At 39.1% G+C, this 18644-nt stretch overlaps 1 protein-coding gene across 4 annotated transcripts in view; it reads left to right on the forward strand.

The window, feature by feature from the left end:
- The window catches only part of CLYBL (citramalyl-CoA lyase), a 231633-nt gene that overhangs the window by 202897 nt on the left and 10092 nt on the right, over positions 1 to 18644 (forward strand). For all 4 annotated transcript variants that reach the window (NM_001435063.1, NM_001435064.1, NM_001435062.1 and 1 more), the window contains 2 exons: positions 64 to 231; positions 4902 to 5026. In NM_001435063.1, the coding sequence (NP_001421992.1) occupies positions 64 to 231; positions 4902 to 5026 (293 nt within the window). The remainder of the gene's footprint in view (positions 1 to 63; positions 232 to 4901; positions 5027 to 18644) is intronic.

An 18644-nucleotide genomic window follows, 5' to 3' on the forward strand; every position in this document is an offset into this window, starting at 1 on the left:
TAATATTATATATCTAGGTCCAGTTTCCAAAGTTAACATCTGCTTTCTCTGTCAACACTTCAGGTGCAACAAGTAGTAAGGAAACCCAAGATATCCTCTACGCTCGACAAAAGATTATTGTTGTAGCTAAGGCCTTCGGTCTACAGGCCATAGATCTGGTGTACATCGACTTCCGGGATGAAGAGGGGCTCCTCAGGCAGTCGAGAGAAGGAGCTGCAATGGGATTTACGGGTATGATTCTCGATAATACCCTAGAAAGCAGTATCTAGATTATGCAAACTTTCCAGAAAAATAGAAATGTAACCAGAAACTGGGTGTATTTAATGTAGCCGGGTGACTCATACTTATCCCACCATATGAAACATGAAAAAGTTATCCAGAACAAGAACCTGCCAAAGTGTCATATCTGTCTTTGGCTCTGCAAGTCAAAAAACAAAACACTCGTTTTAGTTTCTCCTGATAATACCTACAAGTTTTTTCTGTTCTCTTAATAATAATTCTTCTGCAGTTTTTGCTGATGTGAGGGGAAGAACAAGGCCATTATAGCAGTGTTTCCGAGTGAACTGCCTTAAGAATTTGAGTTGATGGGTAGGAAAAAAAAATGTACTCAAATATCCAAAATATTAATTTATTTCTGAAAAACATTTAGTGATATCTTCTTTGTTTTTTTAATTCATACAGCTTTTTATTTTTCTGCCACTTCAAGTCCCTCCTTTCCCTCCCACCACCCCGTGAGTGTCTGCGTACCGGGTGACACCTATGGGCGTTGGCTGGCATTAAGATCAGCGGGCCCTTGAAATCCAGTCCTGGAGCACAGACAGATAGATATCTGTTGATTGGTGTGCCCACTCACTCATACCCAGGAGCCCAAGGAGCAACCGAAAATTGTATTTTTGCAACAAGAATCTTTTTTGAAAAACCACAATAGGATTCTATACACAAACATGTCTGCAGTTGCGCACACACACACACACACACACAAAACTGTGGGTAAAAAGCACCATAATCTATTTTATTATTTGTTCTTCTGCTGCAAGTTCTAAGAATATTGTGATCAGAAATACACCCCCAAAAATAAAAATGACAAGCATCCATGCTATTCTTTTTGTAAATATTTTTGAAATGTGTTTGCATAAAGGTGACTGAAACATTTCATAAAATGATCTTCAATATAAAAGATACCTTAATGGATGATAATTTAACCCAAAGTAAAATGGAAAGACTGAAGAAGCAGTGTTATAGAATTAAATAAAGCCCTGACCTTTGTATTTGTGTTTTTATTTATTTTTTTAGGGTTTCAGGGGCCCTTTTTATTTAAAAGAGCATCATTATTTGCTTTAACTGTGGCAGTAGGAGTAATGCCAACATTTTGCATTTGAGAGAGTGCATAATATAGGCAAGGTGCCTGGCCAGAGATCTTTCAGTCTAAATAAAACAAATATTATGTGTTGGTGTTTTTAACACAAAGAGTTAAAAATGTGATTCCCCCAAATCTGCTAAATGAATAAGATGTCTGTTATAGAGAACTATTTTCTCATTCATCTGAACTATTAACAAATGAATCGCCCCTACATTTAGTAGTGACCCAGAAGGAAAGAGACCCAGAAGGAAAGCGTCCCTGTCTCTGTACCTGTGACACCTGCCTCTTTCCAATGACCTGTTAGGATGTGACCCAAATGGAAGAGTTGGAGAAAGACTCCATGAAATCTATCTAATACACCCTGATGTTGTTGGTCTAAACTATGTGGCATTGGCTGCCAAGCAGCCAGATGTTGCTCTGAAATGGGCACTAATACAATAAAAAAAAAAAAAGAAAGCACTGAATTGATGGGGCCTCTCTGATCATCACTCAGGATAACCTGGGTGTCCTCTGCTTCCTCCAGGGTAAGTGTTTGCTCCAGAACTTGTAAGAGACTTTGTGAGTTTCTCCAAGAGAGAGAACTGAATTAAATTGGTCCCTAATTCGATCGTAGCAGACAAGTTATTTCAAATCAGATTTAAATTTCTAGATTGTGCCCAACTCAGTGTGAGGCGCTTACAGACTTGGCAGCATTGTTTCTCAACAACAGGGAGTATTAAATCACACACAAAAAAATGGAAGTGGAAGGGAGGGGGCGGCAGGGGAGGGTACAGTGCCCATTATATATTCAGGGGAACAAGTCAGGAAAGTAGGAAGCTGAACTTCAGAGCCATCTTGCAATTTTTAGAAAGAAAGGTCTTTCTTGTCCCAACATTATTTCTGTTCACCAATAAAAGGTGATTGGTTTGATAATAAGATAGGAGATTATTGGTAGTATTTTTAAACAACAAATGCTTTAATGAGCATTTTACACCACTCATGATCTGTTTGTCCTAATTATTTGTCATGTAATTGCCATACTTTGAACTTTGCACAAAAAGGGAGAAAAGGAAAGAAGGAAGAAAAGGGGAAGGAAGGAGGGAGGGCAGGAAAAGAGAGCTGCATACCCTATTTGAAGCAAAAGCCTGAAAGTTTTAAAATTCAATGAAGTATTGTGTTGTCTATAACACTGATAAGGATCTATACTATAAGAATTTTCCAGGCTTTAAAAAATTAGATTTTTTTTTAATGAATTGTACTTTTGTGACACTTAACCATGCCTCAGACAGCAGGTCACAGTTTCTCTTCTGTAATCATTGTTTCACAGGGCTACGATCCATGTAGATTGATTTTAAGTCAATGCATTAGCTATATAAATGACTATTAACTTTAGGAATTATTTTTATAAAAAGAAACCAAAAATAAATCTTGGAATAAAGCTTTAACAGCCGACTTAGGCATCACAGTTATTCCAGTACTACATGCTGAGAAGAAAGATTATAAATATGAAGCACTATGGGTTTTCTTCTTTTTTGCAGTCTTTTGTAGAAGACAAAAATGACACCATCATACAGTTACCTAAAAGACTTGACAGATATTGATTTAAAGCACGATATATCAAGTGGTACTGTAAAAAGGATTTCATGGTCATAAATTTTAATGTCTTCCAATTTTGCACCCTCTCAGTAACTTGTCAATAACAACTCTTCTGTATAAAATATTTGCTTCACTCCCACATGGCATAAAAGTCTGCCGTTCAGTTGTTGGGATATATAAGATCAATGAAAGATAACTTCACATATGGAGGTTCATAAATTTCTAAAACTTAACACATATCTTAAAATTAGCCTCATTACCAAAATATGGCTACTTGAAAGCCTCCATTAGTTTCACAGCATTGTAAATAGTTTATGTTTTGCTTCTCAATTTATGGTATCTGTACCAAGAAGTTCCCATGAAATCTGGCTTTTTACCCATCAGTGTAAGTTGTGTACATAAATTATAAAATTCAGGACTAACAATTAGTACACAATGATGACCAGACTGACATCCTTTATTGATCACATTGTAACAACTGTTAGATTACTTAAATATAATTTCAGTATCTGATATTGAAAAAACTCTCATTTGTCATCACTGATGTTATTTGTTCCCAGAAATTATCCCTCAAATAATTTAAAGCATCTTTATTTATATAGGATTTTAATGTTATTATTAGTATGCTCTCAGATAAGAATGAAACAACAATGTGAGGATGTTTTAATTAAGCCACTCTGAAGACAAGATATTGTTATATTTATTCACTTAAACTCTTTTTCATGAAATGCTAAAAAATTTTTTTCTTAGAAACATTGTTCTTTTTCCTATTCGACAGAATAATGACAGTAACAGGAATGGACTTTTATAAAACATCAAGGATATAATTTGTACTTAAAACAGCTATTTCAAAAGCAAAGCAAATTGATATGCTAGCAAATATACTTGGCGGAGTAAATTATCATTAAGCATGCATTCATTTTTAAAGAACCAAATGTGTCTATAATTTTATCATATAATAAAACATAATCTCATCATTATTACAACATTAAATTATGTTGTACTTTATTAATGACCTGATTAGATTTTATTCTTCCCTGATTGCTAAATTGTTTTTTTTAATGAATGCATGATTTCATAGAATCCTGTGACTCTTGTGTAATATTTTTATTTAAGATTCTTAAAGCTTTTTTAAAGCTGTCTCTGTAGAAATAAGATTTCTTCTGCAGTGTCTAATAATCTGTATAAGGGAGAAATATCCAATCTTCATTCCATAAGCAGAATGGGAAAATCTGGGGCTTTTTTTTGTTGTTAGAAAAACATTTTGTAATTTTTTATTTAAACATTTTAAAATGTGGTAATCTAGAGACCTCAGTGTTCAACTCTGCTTTCTTTTTTACTATACTGGATAAATTTTTTTAATTGAAATCCAATTTTCTATTAGTGGTTAGACAGGATGCACCATATTCATCTGAAAGAACGAAAATTAAATGTATTATTGTAAGACACCATTTGATATTAATGTAGTTATAACACCTGCTTCTGTAAGCTCTATGAAAACCGACTGCTTTTAAAAGAAATCATGGAAGGTGGAATAATGGTACAGAAAAAGCCAAAGACAACTTACAGAATTGGAAAGAATTAACGTGTAATTTTTTTCTACTTTAATTCAAAATAATTGTTCTAATTTGCAGACATTATCCTCTAAAGCTCCAGCCAAAGCAGTCAGTCAGTGAGCTGCCTGGTCAATCCACCTGTAACTAAAAATGAGAGATTATCTGCACTAAGGTGACATTTCTATAGCATCCAGAACACAATTGCTGCCATTGTTGCATTTGTTCTTCTGTGGTGTTCTGGAAAGGCCTGCCTGATGGTGGTCATTTTCTTTTTAAAAAGTTCTGAACAGAATGAGTTATTTTACATACACTCTGTAAGGCAGGCATTCAGGAGCCTGGCATGGTTGAGACATTTTGTTTGAACATCTGTTTGTTGTTTTGTGTTTCCGGTGTTATTAATCTTCTCGTAGGTAAGCAGGTGATACACCCGAACCAAATCGCGGTGGTCCAGGAGCAGTTTTCTCCTTCTGCTGAAAAGATTAAGTGGGCTGAAGAACTGATTGCTGCCTTTAAAGAGCATCAGCAATTAGGAAAGGTAAACGTGTTAAAATGCCCCGAAACGGTGGGTGAAACTCATGTTTAAAATACTGTGGAGAAGAATGAAAAAAAATATATTGTTTGCGTGGTTCTAAAAAAACTCCTATTTGGGGGAGGAGGATTTGTGTGGGCTTAGACGGGGACATCATTCATCAGTGAGAAATTCATTTAAGGTAAATTTGTTGCTCGTTCCTAAATATTTCACTCACTGGCTCTCAAGTTCCCCATTTTATTCTTTTCATAAACTATACTGGCAGCCTTTGAGAAAATAGAAGTCTGTTTAGTTTTACTCTACAGACCCCAATGTGGCATTCATATGAAAATAATTTTAGATCAAAATGAGAGCAAGTTGTAATGAAATAAACACAGTTTGATCAAATGATTCTTGGGGAGAGAAGAAATAAATTTCAAGTTATTTTAATTTGGAGGGGGGAGTACAAAAATCTCCTCCGGTTTAGTCATTTAAGAGTGGGAGGTTGTCTGTGTGTTAGTACCAATTTCTGGACCTGAGATTTGGATCGAATGGAAAGCAAATTAACACTGGAGTACGGTTGTTCCTAATTTAGTGCATCATTGAGCCTCGCGTTTCCTGCTCTGTGGGTTTCTGCTGTGTAAATATTGCAGTGGTGATGCACAATCTGTCTCCACTTTGTGCCAGTAACACTTAAATGAGGTGTCGCCCGAAGGAAGATTTTATGCTAGTTGCAGCATTGTCAGTTAATTATCTTAAAGGTTATTTGCAATAATACCGTTTGCCTCTTTTTAAGGGGATGGGAGGAAAGTTGCCTTTATAAATCTGTTCTAGAGGTTATATCTAAACTTGGCCTTGTTACTTACATAAAGAGTGAAGTTTTGATGCCTAGCATGGAAAACTACTCAGGGGAGAAAGAGTGTTGAAACATTATAAAGTTTCTAAATGTTAAACAGTACGCCCCCCACCAAAAAAAAAAAAAGAACAAAATTGGTTTTCAGTGGTGACCCGGTGACATCAATGTGAAACGTGTGGCTTGTACTTTTCATTGGAGTAAAAACACCTAAAAATCCCAAGATTTTCAAAACTAGGTAACAATATTAAATGGGTCACTCCCTCCCTCTCATTACCTGCCTTCAGTCCCAACCATGCACGCATGCTTGCCCTCACATACTTTCAGGCTCCTTTATGCACAAACTTGCACTTAAAATCAAAAGGCAGAAAATGTGACACTAGAAACATCCAAATCAGGACTTATACCAATTTCAGGATAAATAGCAACCTTTCGTTTGGTATCAGTAATAACCATTAAAAAATTGCAGTTCATAACAATATTTTTTCTATATCTTGACACCCCAATTCAGTTCCTCCATGAATAAATATATTTATCTGGAGAGAAGAGCCCTGTGCTTTTACATTTATGTATGCAAAATAACTCCATCCACTCCCCTCTCCTGCCTGCTTGCCTGTGCACACACTGCTAAATGTTCTTTACCTCAGTGTGTACCTTATTCCAGCTAAGGATATGCGCCTGATGAGTACTTCCTCCTGACATAAACTGAGGCAGGATGGGCACCGTCAAAACACAGACCAAGTAGACTTCCAGTCTGGGCCAACAATGCCTCCCTTTACTGTCTACACTGGGTTTCACATTGAATAAAATCAAAGGATGCCACTGCCATTGTAAGCAGCTAGCGGTATGGGAGAGGCTTCCCTAAGTTTCAGTAGCCAGCAAACAAAATTCAAACTAGAGACACATTCTTTTACTGGCATTTAAGTTCTTGAATGAGGGGAAAAGCAACACTTTTCCATTGTATCGTGAAAGTGCTGTTCCCAGGGAAAATTGCCCTAAAGTGTCCTTGCCTTGATGATGGCAACCTACATGTTAACTTATGAACTGTTGGGGTTTTTTTCGTTTTTGTTTTTAAATAAGAAATGCCCTCTTGTTGAGGCATAAGCTTTCACAACATTGTGGTAGCACAGCCTTTCTTAACACAGAACCATAGAAATGAGAGCAGAAGGGAGATTTACTATTAGGTCATTTCTTCCCTGCCTCATTCGTGTAGGTTTGTTTCCTACAGCAAATTCTCCTGGTGCTTTGTCCAGCAAGGTTTAAATGATTCAAGTAATGGGGCTTCCAGTGGGGACATATGGTTATTTTATCCAGTTCGCATGTTTCTTTCTCTTTGCCTATAAATTCACTGGTCACAAAAATTGGGTCTGCCAGGTAGGTGACTCTGGGTCTTGAGGGGTCTTGGGGTTTAAATAATGTAGGTTCTGTTTGTAAAGATTTAATATAAATAGGTCGCTCAGTTGTATAAACTACTGCTTCCAACAAACATCTAATCTGTTTTATTTCAAATGTGACTCACTGATGAAAACATAAACCCTCGGATATTTTGTCCAAAGCACAGGTGACTCTCTCAGCGAATGGGAAGCTGATGGTTTGTGTCCTAGGGAGATACTTAAAATTTCTAAAAGATGTTTTTTTTCACCCTTTGATGAAAATTTCATTCAAGTAATGCTTTCAAGTAGAAATGACCCAAGAAGGCAAAATTATGTATCATTGCTTTTCTCGACTTCCTGCTCCTATCTTAAACTATACTTTGCCCTAAGACGAAAGGTATAGCTAAAGTTCACCGTTAGTGCTGAGTCATTTGTATTTTCTATAGTAGTAATAATAATATTAGTATTAAGAAATTAAAGTTCTACCTTTTTTTCCTGTCCCCTCCAAATAACAAAATTCATGAGAATACTTAGATCCAAAGTAGATAAATTATTGGGGTTTAGTCTTTAGTATCATGGGAAATTTTTTAATTTTATATTAATTGAAAGTTCTAAGGAAATAAAGTTTGATACCCTTCATCCTAGTGTTGGATAAAAAATACTTTACATTAAAAATAATTTTGAAATAATAAATAATAATCTGCTCATATAATCTGTCACTGTAGGGCAGGTAATGATACTTATAACTGCTTTGTTTAAGGAAACTAAAGATATTTTCAAGCTAACAAAATTTGTCTGGCATAGTAACAGCTCCCAGCATAAGAATTAGGACTGAAGATTAATATTAGGAACTCATTAAAATCTGTTGGAAGTAATTTAAACATTCCACATACTCTATGCTCCTGTTTTAATTCCCATAAGCTAAAATATTTCTGCTTCAGCTGACATCAGTTCTGAGGTATATATCCACACTATTAATCAAACTTGAGTCTTTCTTCTGTCCTTCTAGAAAAATACGTTTTGAGATACAATCAGCATGTCATTAATTATGTTAGCCTCAAATTATTTGGTGAAATATTTTAGCCAGGATAAGTCACTCTCATGTGATTTGTCTTAAATTTGTATTTTCTTAAAAGTTTACATCATTTTGATGTCATTTTCATAATAATGATTTCAATATTTGAAAATTCTCCATTTAGAACTGAATTTAGTATTGTTTATTTTAAGATATGATTTTAGCAGTTCTTTTGTTATCAACTAAGAATTATGTATAGTATGAAAATTGGATAATTGAAACCATCTCAAACAAATTAGTTAATATTAATAGAAACCTTAATTTATATATAAACACATACAACATACATATTTGTACTAAATATACATTCATATATGTATGATACTGTATATTTTTTCATGTCTATATTCTAAACACAGTGTTAATTTCATCACTTCTTGGGCAAAAATGACAGCTAAAGGAAATAGTCGATTGCTTTTTTAAAATGATTGATAATGCCAAGAAATTCTAATTTAAGAATTTAGCATTTCTTTCCAAATAGAGACTCTTACAGAAAAATATGAAAGAATAGCAGAAGATATTAAGAATAGCAACATGTATTAGGTGAGATCGATTTTTAAAGGTACTTTGCTAGAATATTCATATTTCTGCAGTGTCTGGCTGCCAATATGACTTTCTACATTTTCAGTGTTCTAAGCAGTCTGTTTTATTCATATGAAATCTTTAAATGCTTTGGTTTTTGGAAGGATTTTGTTTAAATTTTTCAGTATTTTTTGTTCATTTGCAAGCTGGCTAAAAACCAAGGAAGGAAAAGTCTCTACCTTTAAAATCTAGGTTCCTTTAGTAATTATAAAGGTCAAAAGCAAGGTCACTAGCTGACATAACGACTATAAACGACACATATGACTGAAACATTCTAACTTCACTCCGGAGAAAGCAGTAATTCAGATTAATATGTTTACATTAATGAGCAAATTCTCTACAGGAGTATAAATGGGAACTTATATCTTAATAAAGAAAGAAAAAAGAAAGAGGTTTTTTTTCCCTCATGTAAGTCTTTTGATCTAGAAAAATCCAAAGAATAATACCCCCTCCCCAGTATTGAAAGCAAGTTATTTTCATAGGTATCTGATTGTGGCTCACACACCTTTCATTTGTGTTTCCAAATGCAGGGCTTTACAAAAGAAATACTGTTTGGTCCAGATGGCCTTCTAGAAGGCTCCCTGAGAGAACTCAGAAGTCTCTCTAGCCAAAAATATTGTTTCCGCTTATTCAAGTGCCAGAAATCCCACTGCCACTCTTTCACGCAGATCAAATAAACCATCCAAAGATTTGGTTGTTGTCTTTGTCAAAGGAAAGAGTTGATTCCGCTAATAGACAGCAGTGTGCCCTCCTACACTCATGCACCCCACCACCCACAGCCTTGCCCCATTTATTTGTAAGCAGAAACACTCAAAATCAGAACCGAGTGATTGCCAGTGAAAATGAGAGAGGAAGGGACCTCACTCTTCTTTTGAGATGCTTAGTTATTGCATTTCTCCATTTATTTCCTTGTTAATGAAAATCTTTAGAACTATATGCCATACTTTTGACTTTTAAAAAGTCAAATTCTTAGAAAGTTGAGTCTGCCTACGATGACTTTAAGGTTGATCTGATTAACAACAAATTGCATTTAAATCAAGGCAATACACTTTTACTGCTGATCATATCGTTATTTCACACAGGTTTAGTGGCAAGTGGCTGGCTTAGTGTTAGAGGATAAGAGATTTTGTATGTAGGTTAAATCTGATGATTTTTCAAGTTGTTTCATCCTTAATTTATAACACATTCCTAAAGGTATTTTAATCAAAATACTTCTCTTCTGGCTTATATTTTTCAGGATTTTTTTTTTCCTTGCTTAATTTCAATTGAAAACAATGTAATTCTGTTGGATGAAATCTCAGAAAATCTTCTAGTTAAATCCTTTCAGTTTACAGCTTAAAAAATACACCGAGACCCAATAAGGGTTTGGAAGTTACCCAAGGTCACTCACACCCAAGGTGGGGATCCAGCCCCTACCAGAAATCGGGGCTCACTTTGTCACTAAAGATATGAGCAGAATTAACTTAAATCTGGTTTCAATTTGGTCACAATGAATCTGCACGCTAATGACCAAAACTAGATAGAGCTTTAAAAAGTATTCACTCAGAAACAAAATGTGAATTTGATTAGTTCAGATTAGAATCTTTTTCTTCGTCATACACTCTTTTTTTTTTTTTTTACATGAGCAGTAAGTGATGAGAAAAGAAAGAGCACTGAAAATCCATGTAACTTCCCAGCTATTATTCCCCACGTGGCTCCCTCCTTCTCAATTCTGTCTTGGCTGTGTCCACCTGCCCTGCCCTAGAAAGACATCTTGGCTCTGATCACTGCAAACCTCTTTCTGTTTTATTAGTCATTCGATCTCCTAAGCTAGGTTGGAAACTCTCAGAGCTAGACTGGGGCCTTTGGTAAAGAGGCCCTGTCTGACCCCGAGCTGGGTTTCATCTCACTCAAAGGACAAGTTCCCAAAGTCCTGTTCTCAGTTACACCTGTGGTTGCAGAAATACACCATGCCTTTCAGCTCCTTTAAGAGCAAGAACCAAGCAAGGGCCATGAAAGGGTGGCTTTACTCTGGAACATCTTTCTCTCTCATTCCCTCTTATGAGACTTCTCCCTCTCAGGATGTGTGGGTCTGCGTGTGTTTCTGTGTATGTCCTTCCTCTGCCTTCCCTGCTCCCTTTCCGTGGATTCTTTTTGGTTTTCTCTTTTTCTGTATCTCTCTCTCTTCCTTTCTTGCCACATCATCTCCACCACCCCCACCCCTGTCCCCTGGCTTCTCTCCTTCTGCTGATTATACTAGAGAGGTTCCGAGCATTCCTTTGATATTTTGTGATGCTTATTAAAGAATTATTTAATTCTTTTTAATATTAAAAGCAGACAAATCGAGCTTTTATTTTACTAAAAATAGAAAGCAAGAGTTTCTAGAATTCTCTTATTTTTTTTCAAGTTAGTGGACCTCAATGAAAAAAAAAAAGTGGGGGCATTTCTTACCACTAGCCCAGAGAGTTAAGAATTTTCCCTATTGTACATCCTCCTGCAGCACCTTAGAAATCAATACACAATACACATTTAGTAAATACTATTTAGCTAGCTGGTTTCTAAATTTCTGACAGTGCTAAAAAGAAATTATTCGTTGTACTTTTTAACAATATATATGATACTGGCATTTTTCCCCTTCTAGAAAAATTGAAAGAAAAATTTTTCACTAATTATTTCATCAGTTATTATTCATCATTTATATTTTAGTAAATGCTTTAAAATTTAAAGTGCCTTCTAGTTAATGTTAGTTTGTTTAGATTATTTTCCAAAGAAAGAATAAGACTACAACATATAAAATAGAAGAAGTTTAAAATTATTGGTCTTAGCTTCAAACTGCTATAAAATGGCCTTCATTCTCTGCTTTTCTCAGTAATATCAGCTTAAATTTGACATAAAATATTAAATGCAAGGTATTTCCACATTTATCTCAGTATTAAAAAATAAAATATTTTCCAACAAGATATCTAGTTTCAAAAAAATCTGAGCAGTGATAGTTGCAGAATTCTATGTAATTAGTAAAAGTCAACGAATTATATTCTTAACAATGGGTGAACTTTATGGTATGCAAATTATACCTCAATAAAGCTATTTTTAAAAAACAGAAGATTAAGCACACCCTCTAATTTGCTGGCAAATGCGGAAACTCCTTTAGATTGCAATATGCTTATAAATCCAATTGTTTCACCTCGGTAGGTAGCCTTCCATGTGGCATAGTTGTCCTGATTTTTCCAAATTTCCTTATCAAAAGATATTTAAAGCCTTCTTGATTCCTGTCCTGATCATTCTGCCTGAATATTTTAAAAGATAAAGCTTGTTGCCTACATTTAGTGGGTTCTGAGAAGAATCTTGGAAACAGAAGGTGCCTTTGGTCTCCCTGTCTGTCTGTGAAGTAAAGAGGCTCTGGTCCACGGAGACACTCCATCTGGGCAAGTAGACAGCTCAGGACAGGTCACGTATTAACATAATTGACCCAAACATTCACCTCAGCGCTCCTCCCTACTGTTCAGCCACCTCTACCTTCCCTTCCAAATTCATCTTCCAGATCTTCTGCTAATTCTTCTTTACTTCACCAGTTTCCTAAAACTATGGGCAGAGTCTCAGATTAATCTTACCAATGTCCAACACATGCGTGTTTCTACTTCCTGTATAGAGCTCAAGCTAAATGATTTCATGCTTCCTTATTAAGAAGAAAATGTTAATGATAATCTTCATTTTACATCCACTCAGTTCCCATGTTCCCAAGAATTTCCTCTTTTTATGCTATACCTTTCCTTTTCCTGCTTACCAGCTACTGAAAACTGTACCATTTGACCGAAGCCTCAAGCTTATAAATATATGCTTAGAAATCCAGTTGTTTCACTTTGGTACATAGTTTTTCATGTGGTATATACTTGGCCTGATTTTGGTTCCCAACTTCTGGTCACCTGCCTTTGATTAGAACCTCCTCCAGCAGATATTCTAAGTTTCTTTTTTTTTAATTGTTTAAAATGCATTTGTTTTCAAATACTGGTTCTGTGTCAAATACATAGCACCTCTGAGTCTCATTTCTTACAGGGACAAATCAGTCTGTGATTTATAAGAGTTTAGAGGGAACAGGGAGCTTTGGGGAAGGGAGAGTCATCCTCTGCTCATACATGTCCTAGAACGCGGATGACTCTCAGAACCTTTAAAGCTAGTCTGGAATCTTCAAATCTGGTCATAGTCCGATGCTCTGCTCCTCCCTGGCCCTTCCTGGGATAAACCGGATGACACTTTCTCTGACTAACAACGGCAGTAGCAGTGACAGCCGCAGCTTGGTGGCAGGGGGCCTGGAGGTGGACACAGCCGCAGGTGGAGCTGACCGCCCTGATGACGGGAGTGGCAGCGGCGCGCTGCGGGCAGGACCACAGCCGTGGTGACAGCGATGGCAGCGGTGGTAACAGTCGTAGCTCCCACACACTGAGAGCCTGTTGAGTGATGTACATTCTTTTATTTAACCCTACAAGGGGTAGGATCATCATTCCCATTTTACAGATGAAGACATCGAGGCTCAAATCACTCCAAGCTAGGAAAAGGCAGAGCCTGGATTCACATTCAGGTTGGGGGGCTTCCCTGGTGGTTCAGTGCTTAAGAATCCACTTGCCAATGCAGGGGACCTGGGTTCGATCCCTGGGTCGGGAAGATCCCCTGAAGAAGGGAATGGCAACCCACGCCAGTGTTCTTGCCTGGAGAATCCCATGGACAGAGGAACCTGGCGGGCTATGGTTCATAGGGTCACACAGAGTTGGACATGACTGAAGCGACTTAGCATGCACGCACTGCCAGTGCAGGGGACACAGGTTCAGTCCCTGATCGGGGAAGATCCCACATGCTGCTGCAAGGCAACTCAGCCCACGGGCCACAGCTACTGAAGCCTACATGCTCTACAGCCAGGGCCCCGAAACTTGAGAGTCGCCTCTGCTGCGGGCCACTAGAGAAAGCCCCCACACTGCAAGGAAGAGCCTGTGCGCTGCAACACAGACCCAGTGCAGGAAAAAAAAAAATTCCGGTGGAGCTGAGCAGAAAGCCCATATTCCTAGCCACTCTTTGTGCATGGCTGTTTGTTTCAGCCGCAGGCTCCTGAGTTCCACTGAGAATGTGCTCACCCGGGCAGCTGCCCATTGCTGTTTGGTGGAAAGTCACAGAAGGGCCACTTGAATGGACAACCCGCACACCCTCTTGGGCAGCACTGACCTGGCTGTGGACCTGCAGTGGGGGCATACAGACCCCTTCATCCCACTCTCCAAGGAGGGTTCTATGCTCTTCAAGCCAGACAGCTCCAGGGGAAAAGACAGGAGGGAGGCTGGGAAGGCTAAGGACAGAGCTTCTCCACGCTTTTCCACCATTTAGAACACAGAAGATAGACCTGACAGGCTGCTCAGGGTGCAGGATTCCCAGCTCCGGACACCCCCCCTCTGAGGCCATGCTCTGAGGCAGGGGCAGAAGGGATCCTCTTGCAGCAGTTCCACAGTCCTGCATGGTCACTGTATTCCCCAATCAGGCACAAAATGAACCCCCTTCAAATATTCCAACTGTTAACATTCTTACGAATTATTTAAAGGGCCTCCCCATCAAATGCTAAGGAACTTCACCCACCAGAATCTCGGTGCCAGCAGTAATGACAGATCAGCCCAATGTGAACTGCCCATGTTGAATGACTTCAGTTGAGCTTTTAGAAATTTCAGGTGGAGATAAATGAGCATCTGCAAATTCTCTGGTCATAGGAGTAAATGGCCATTGAATTTTAATTCAAAATATTAAAATACCTATCAAATAAGCACTCCAATTTAAAGTGTTTAAAAAAAGAAAAACATGTTTTCTATTTCCCAAGTCTTCAATAGTATTCTTTCATTGCCCATGGCAGTTTTAAAAGATGTTTATCCATAACACAAAGGGTTACTGATATTCAGAAGCACATATAAGGATCAAATGTCACCTCCTTTAATCCTTCTTACAAATGCTTCAGGTATTTTGAGGACTTAAAATGTCATTCACATTTTTATTATTGAATTTTTTTCTCACTGAAAATATCCTTTGGTGTTTCTGCCGTCATAATAATTATTGTTGAGAGCTTCCAAGTAGGAACTCTGAATGAAAGCACATTGTATTTCAGTGGTTCCCAAGTCAGTTATTAAAATCATGTTTTCATATATTTGTTTATCTGGACCTTCTCTGTATAGCATTAATCTTTTCAGCCTCATTTCAAGTAATGATATCTCTGAAATAACAGTTTAGACATTTTTTATGTCACATCTAAATAAAATTTTAAAATACAGTATATGTAAAATAATGTATATTAAATTTTTGGACATTAATTTTTCTATAATCATCTTAGGTACCATAGTTACCAGTCATAGTTTGTAGTATACTGGTTAGTGGGAAGAGTTTGAGATTTGGGGTGAAAAACCCTAGATTCTAGTCCTGTCCTACTCATGTTTGTGACCCCATGGACTGTAACCCCCCAGGCTACTCTGTCTATGGAATTCTCCAGGCAAGAATACTGGAGTGGGTTGCCATTCCCTTCTCTAGGGGATCCTCCTGACCCAGGGGGAATCCAGGTCTCCGGCATTGCAGGCAGATTATTCACCATCTGAGCCACCAAGGAGTTCCTTTAAAAAGATATATATTTTTTACAGATACAAAGATTTACCTTTGTATCTGTAAATCAAATTGTTGGATCCCCAGACTATCGTAGAACAGAGGGAAAATTACTCAGAATAAAGGAAAAAAGTGCTTTAACTTCCTCCCCTTGGGGTCCAGGGATGAGTGAGTCTTGGGTCTGCCAGGGCAGGCAGCGAGAACAGAGGGAGTCCTGTGGGTTGCAGTCTCACTGCATCAAGCAGAGACTGAGTCCCCTGTGCTTTGTCCTGGGGGAAGTCTGTTATCCCTCTTCCGGATGGCTTTCACTGGTGTGAGAGTAGGCTCTGGCTCCTCAGGCCCTGGAGAAACCCCTTCATCAGTAGACTGAGCCAGTTAGCTTATACTGCGGTCCTTCATATTGCTTGATCTGTTGAGTCACTGGTGACCAGAGGCACAGGGAGCAGAGGACACAGAAGGCCAACCCCACTCACACATCTGGATGCACTGCTCCACTTCTCCCACCCCTCTCTTGACCTTCAGTGGGCATCCCTAACCTTCTAAAGCTGACCTTCAAAGTTCCGTTTCCCCCACAGCCCTTCCCAGGCCAAACCACCCCACTTGATGGCTCTTTCTGTAGCTTCTAATCCCTTAAGCACCACTTACAGATGGACTCGCTTGCACTTTTAATGGTAGGTCATTTGCACGAGTTAACCTGACCCCAACCCAGCATCGCATTTGTTTTGGTCTATCCCTGCGTTCTACTGGAGGCTCAGCCAACTCACCAGGGAGTATGACCAGGCCAGGGAAGGATCACATGGAACAAAGACACTTGCAGATAAAGGAGAGCAGAAAGGTAAGGTTGATCCTGTCTTCCCAAGTCATTCTCCCCACAGAAGAGCCAAGCTTCACTCAAAACCTTGTTTTGGATGCTGGGGACTCAAAGATATAGGAGACCCTGTTTTCAAGGGCTTCCCAGTGAGAAAGAAGGCACTGTAAACAAATAGTTACAGTAGAGTGTGCCGCTGCTGCTGCTAAGGCAATTCAGTCGTGTCCAGCCCTGCCCAATAGACGGCAGCCCACCAGGCTCCTCTGTCCCTGGGATTCTCCAGGCAAGAACACTGGAGTAGGTTACCATTTCCTGTGACCCAATAGACGGCAGCCCACCAGGCTCCTCTGTCCCTGGGATTCTCCAGGCAAGAACACTGGAGTAGGTTACCATTTCCTGCGACCCAATAGACGGCAACCCACCAGGCTCCTCTGTCCCTGGGATTCTCCAGCAAGAGCACTGGAGTGGGTTGCCATCTCCTTCTCCATAGTAGAGCATGACAAGGGTTATGACAAGAGGGGGTGTGAGGGAAGGAAGGAGAGAAATGAGCCCAACCAGGGAAGTCTAGAAATGCTTCACAGACATGACATCTTTCTGTCCTCTTGAAGTATAAGCAGCAGTTTGCCAGACAGACAGGGAAAGGACCATCACATCAGAGAGCAGAGCCTGTGGGAGGGGTGCAGGTGAGCCTGGGTGTGTGTGTGTGGACAGGCAGGAGACAAAGCCGAGAGCAGAGGCAGGGTGTGGTCTCATCACAAGTGCTAAGGAGGTTGCTCTTGATTCTGTAAGTCCAAAGGGAGACAAAGCAAGGCTTAAGGAAGTGGATGATCTTATCTGATATCCTAGAAAAATAACCTCATGGTCCCAGTTAGGAAGACGCAGCTCCCCTGTGAATGTCCCAGCACTCTTTCAGTGAGACCCCTGCTAGCCAGCCTGGGGGCTGACAGCCTCCCCACTGAACGTCGGGTGCCTGGTACACCCAAGCTCAAATCCTTACCCATTAACCAAATTGTGAGGGGACCCAGGCCATCCTAGGACCTGTCCAAGGACTCCAAGTGTGTGATAGGATGAAAGCTGGGGGAGGAAAGAAGGAAACAGTGCCCATCAGTGTCTGTGAGAGCATCGTTTCCCCCATTGAGGGGTATCAGGAACAGTTAAGTTTGGGAGTAAGGAAGAGCTATGTGACAGGACGTCAGGGCTGGGCCTAAGAGATTTTAGCAAAAAAAGGACACAAGCAAGACCACAAATTTCATAGTGGTCAACGCTGACTAAAAGTTGTAGGAATTCACTAGGAACCATAGTGAGGTAAGTAATTCACTGGGCATAAGACTTAGGCTAAGCCTTACGATAGAAGGCATCACAGCATTGTAGAGCAACTCAGCTCCAATAAAAGTTAATTTAAAATAAGAGACAGCATCATAGAGGAAAAAAGAAAATGTTACTCTGAAAAAAGGACTGTAACAACTGAGCTCAAATATTATTATTAATTCTGACGTAAGCAATGCCATCATGGGAATGTGCCAAAGAGAACTCCCTGAATGCCCGAAGAAGTTATTGGAAAATACAGTGAGCAGGGAAAGAAGAAGATTCATTTATGGATGCTAGCAAATTACTCTTTTAGTACTCCAGAGAAAAAAAGTTTGCAAGTGCTAAGTACCAGAAATGCAAAATATGTGACTGTTTCCCATACATATGATTACTGCTGTCAGCATCATCATCACCCGTCCTTTTGCCATCAAATTGTAAGTCAGATTCTCCCCCCTTGAAGAACATCAGGGTCTAATAACATTCATGTTACTTCAATGCCTATCTCACCACCAGGCAATGACCCAGATGTTAGAAAACCTACAGCCCAATAAATAATTGTTTCCCTTCCTATGCAGATAACAACTATGCTAAGGTGATACTGCTCTTTACTGGCAGGAGGCTGAAGCCGTTTACATGTGTGTAGAAAGATGCGCCAAAGTGGCCAACTAGTGATTCATTACAACAAATAACTCAATAGATAATGGCTGAACAAAAGCTGTTGTGCACAGAGCCGAAGCCCCATGGCAGCTCTAGGGGCAAACGCATGGCACTGGGGGGAAACTTTAGGGGGAATCACTAGGTACAGAGCATCATGTCTAAGTCAGCAGTGCAAACTGGCAGACGTGGTCCTGACCGGGGAGAAGGGCAGCCTTTCCAGGCATCGGATCTCTTTGCTCAGCACACTGGCTTTTTCTCTAATTCTTGTTGCATTGTATGGCACCTGCATCTCTTGAGAGCAAAGGTGGAGTTGTACCCATGTCAAAGCCAGCCTAACTATTGCTACCCAGGAGAGCTAAAACATGGAGCTTCTCAAACTTCAGTGGACATTCAAA

Source organism: Bos taurus, chromosome 12 (genome assembly GCF_002263795.3).
Source record: "Bos taurus isolate L1 Dominette 01449 registration number 42190680 breed Hereford chromosome 12, ARS-UCD2.0, whole genome shotgun sequence".
NCBI classification, from domain to species: domain Eukaryota; kingdom Metazoa; phylum Chordata; class Mammalia; order Artiodactyla; family Bovidae; genus Bos; species Bos taurus.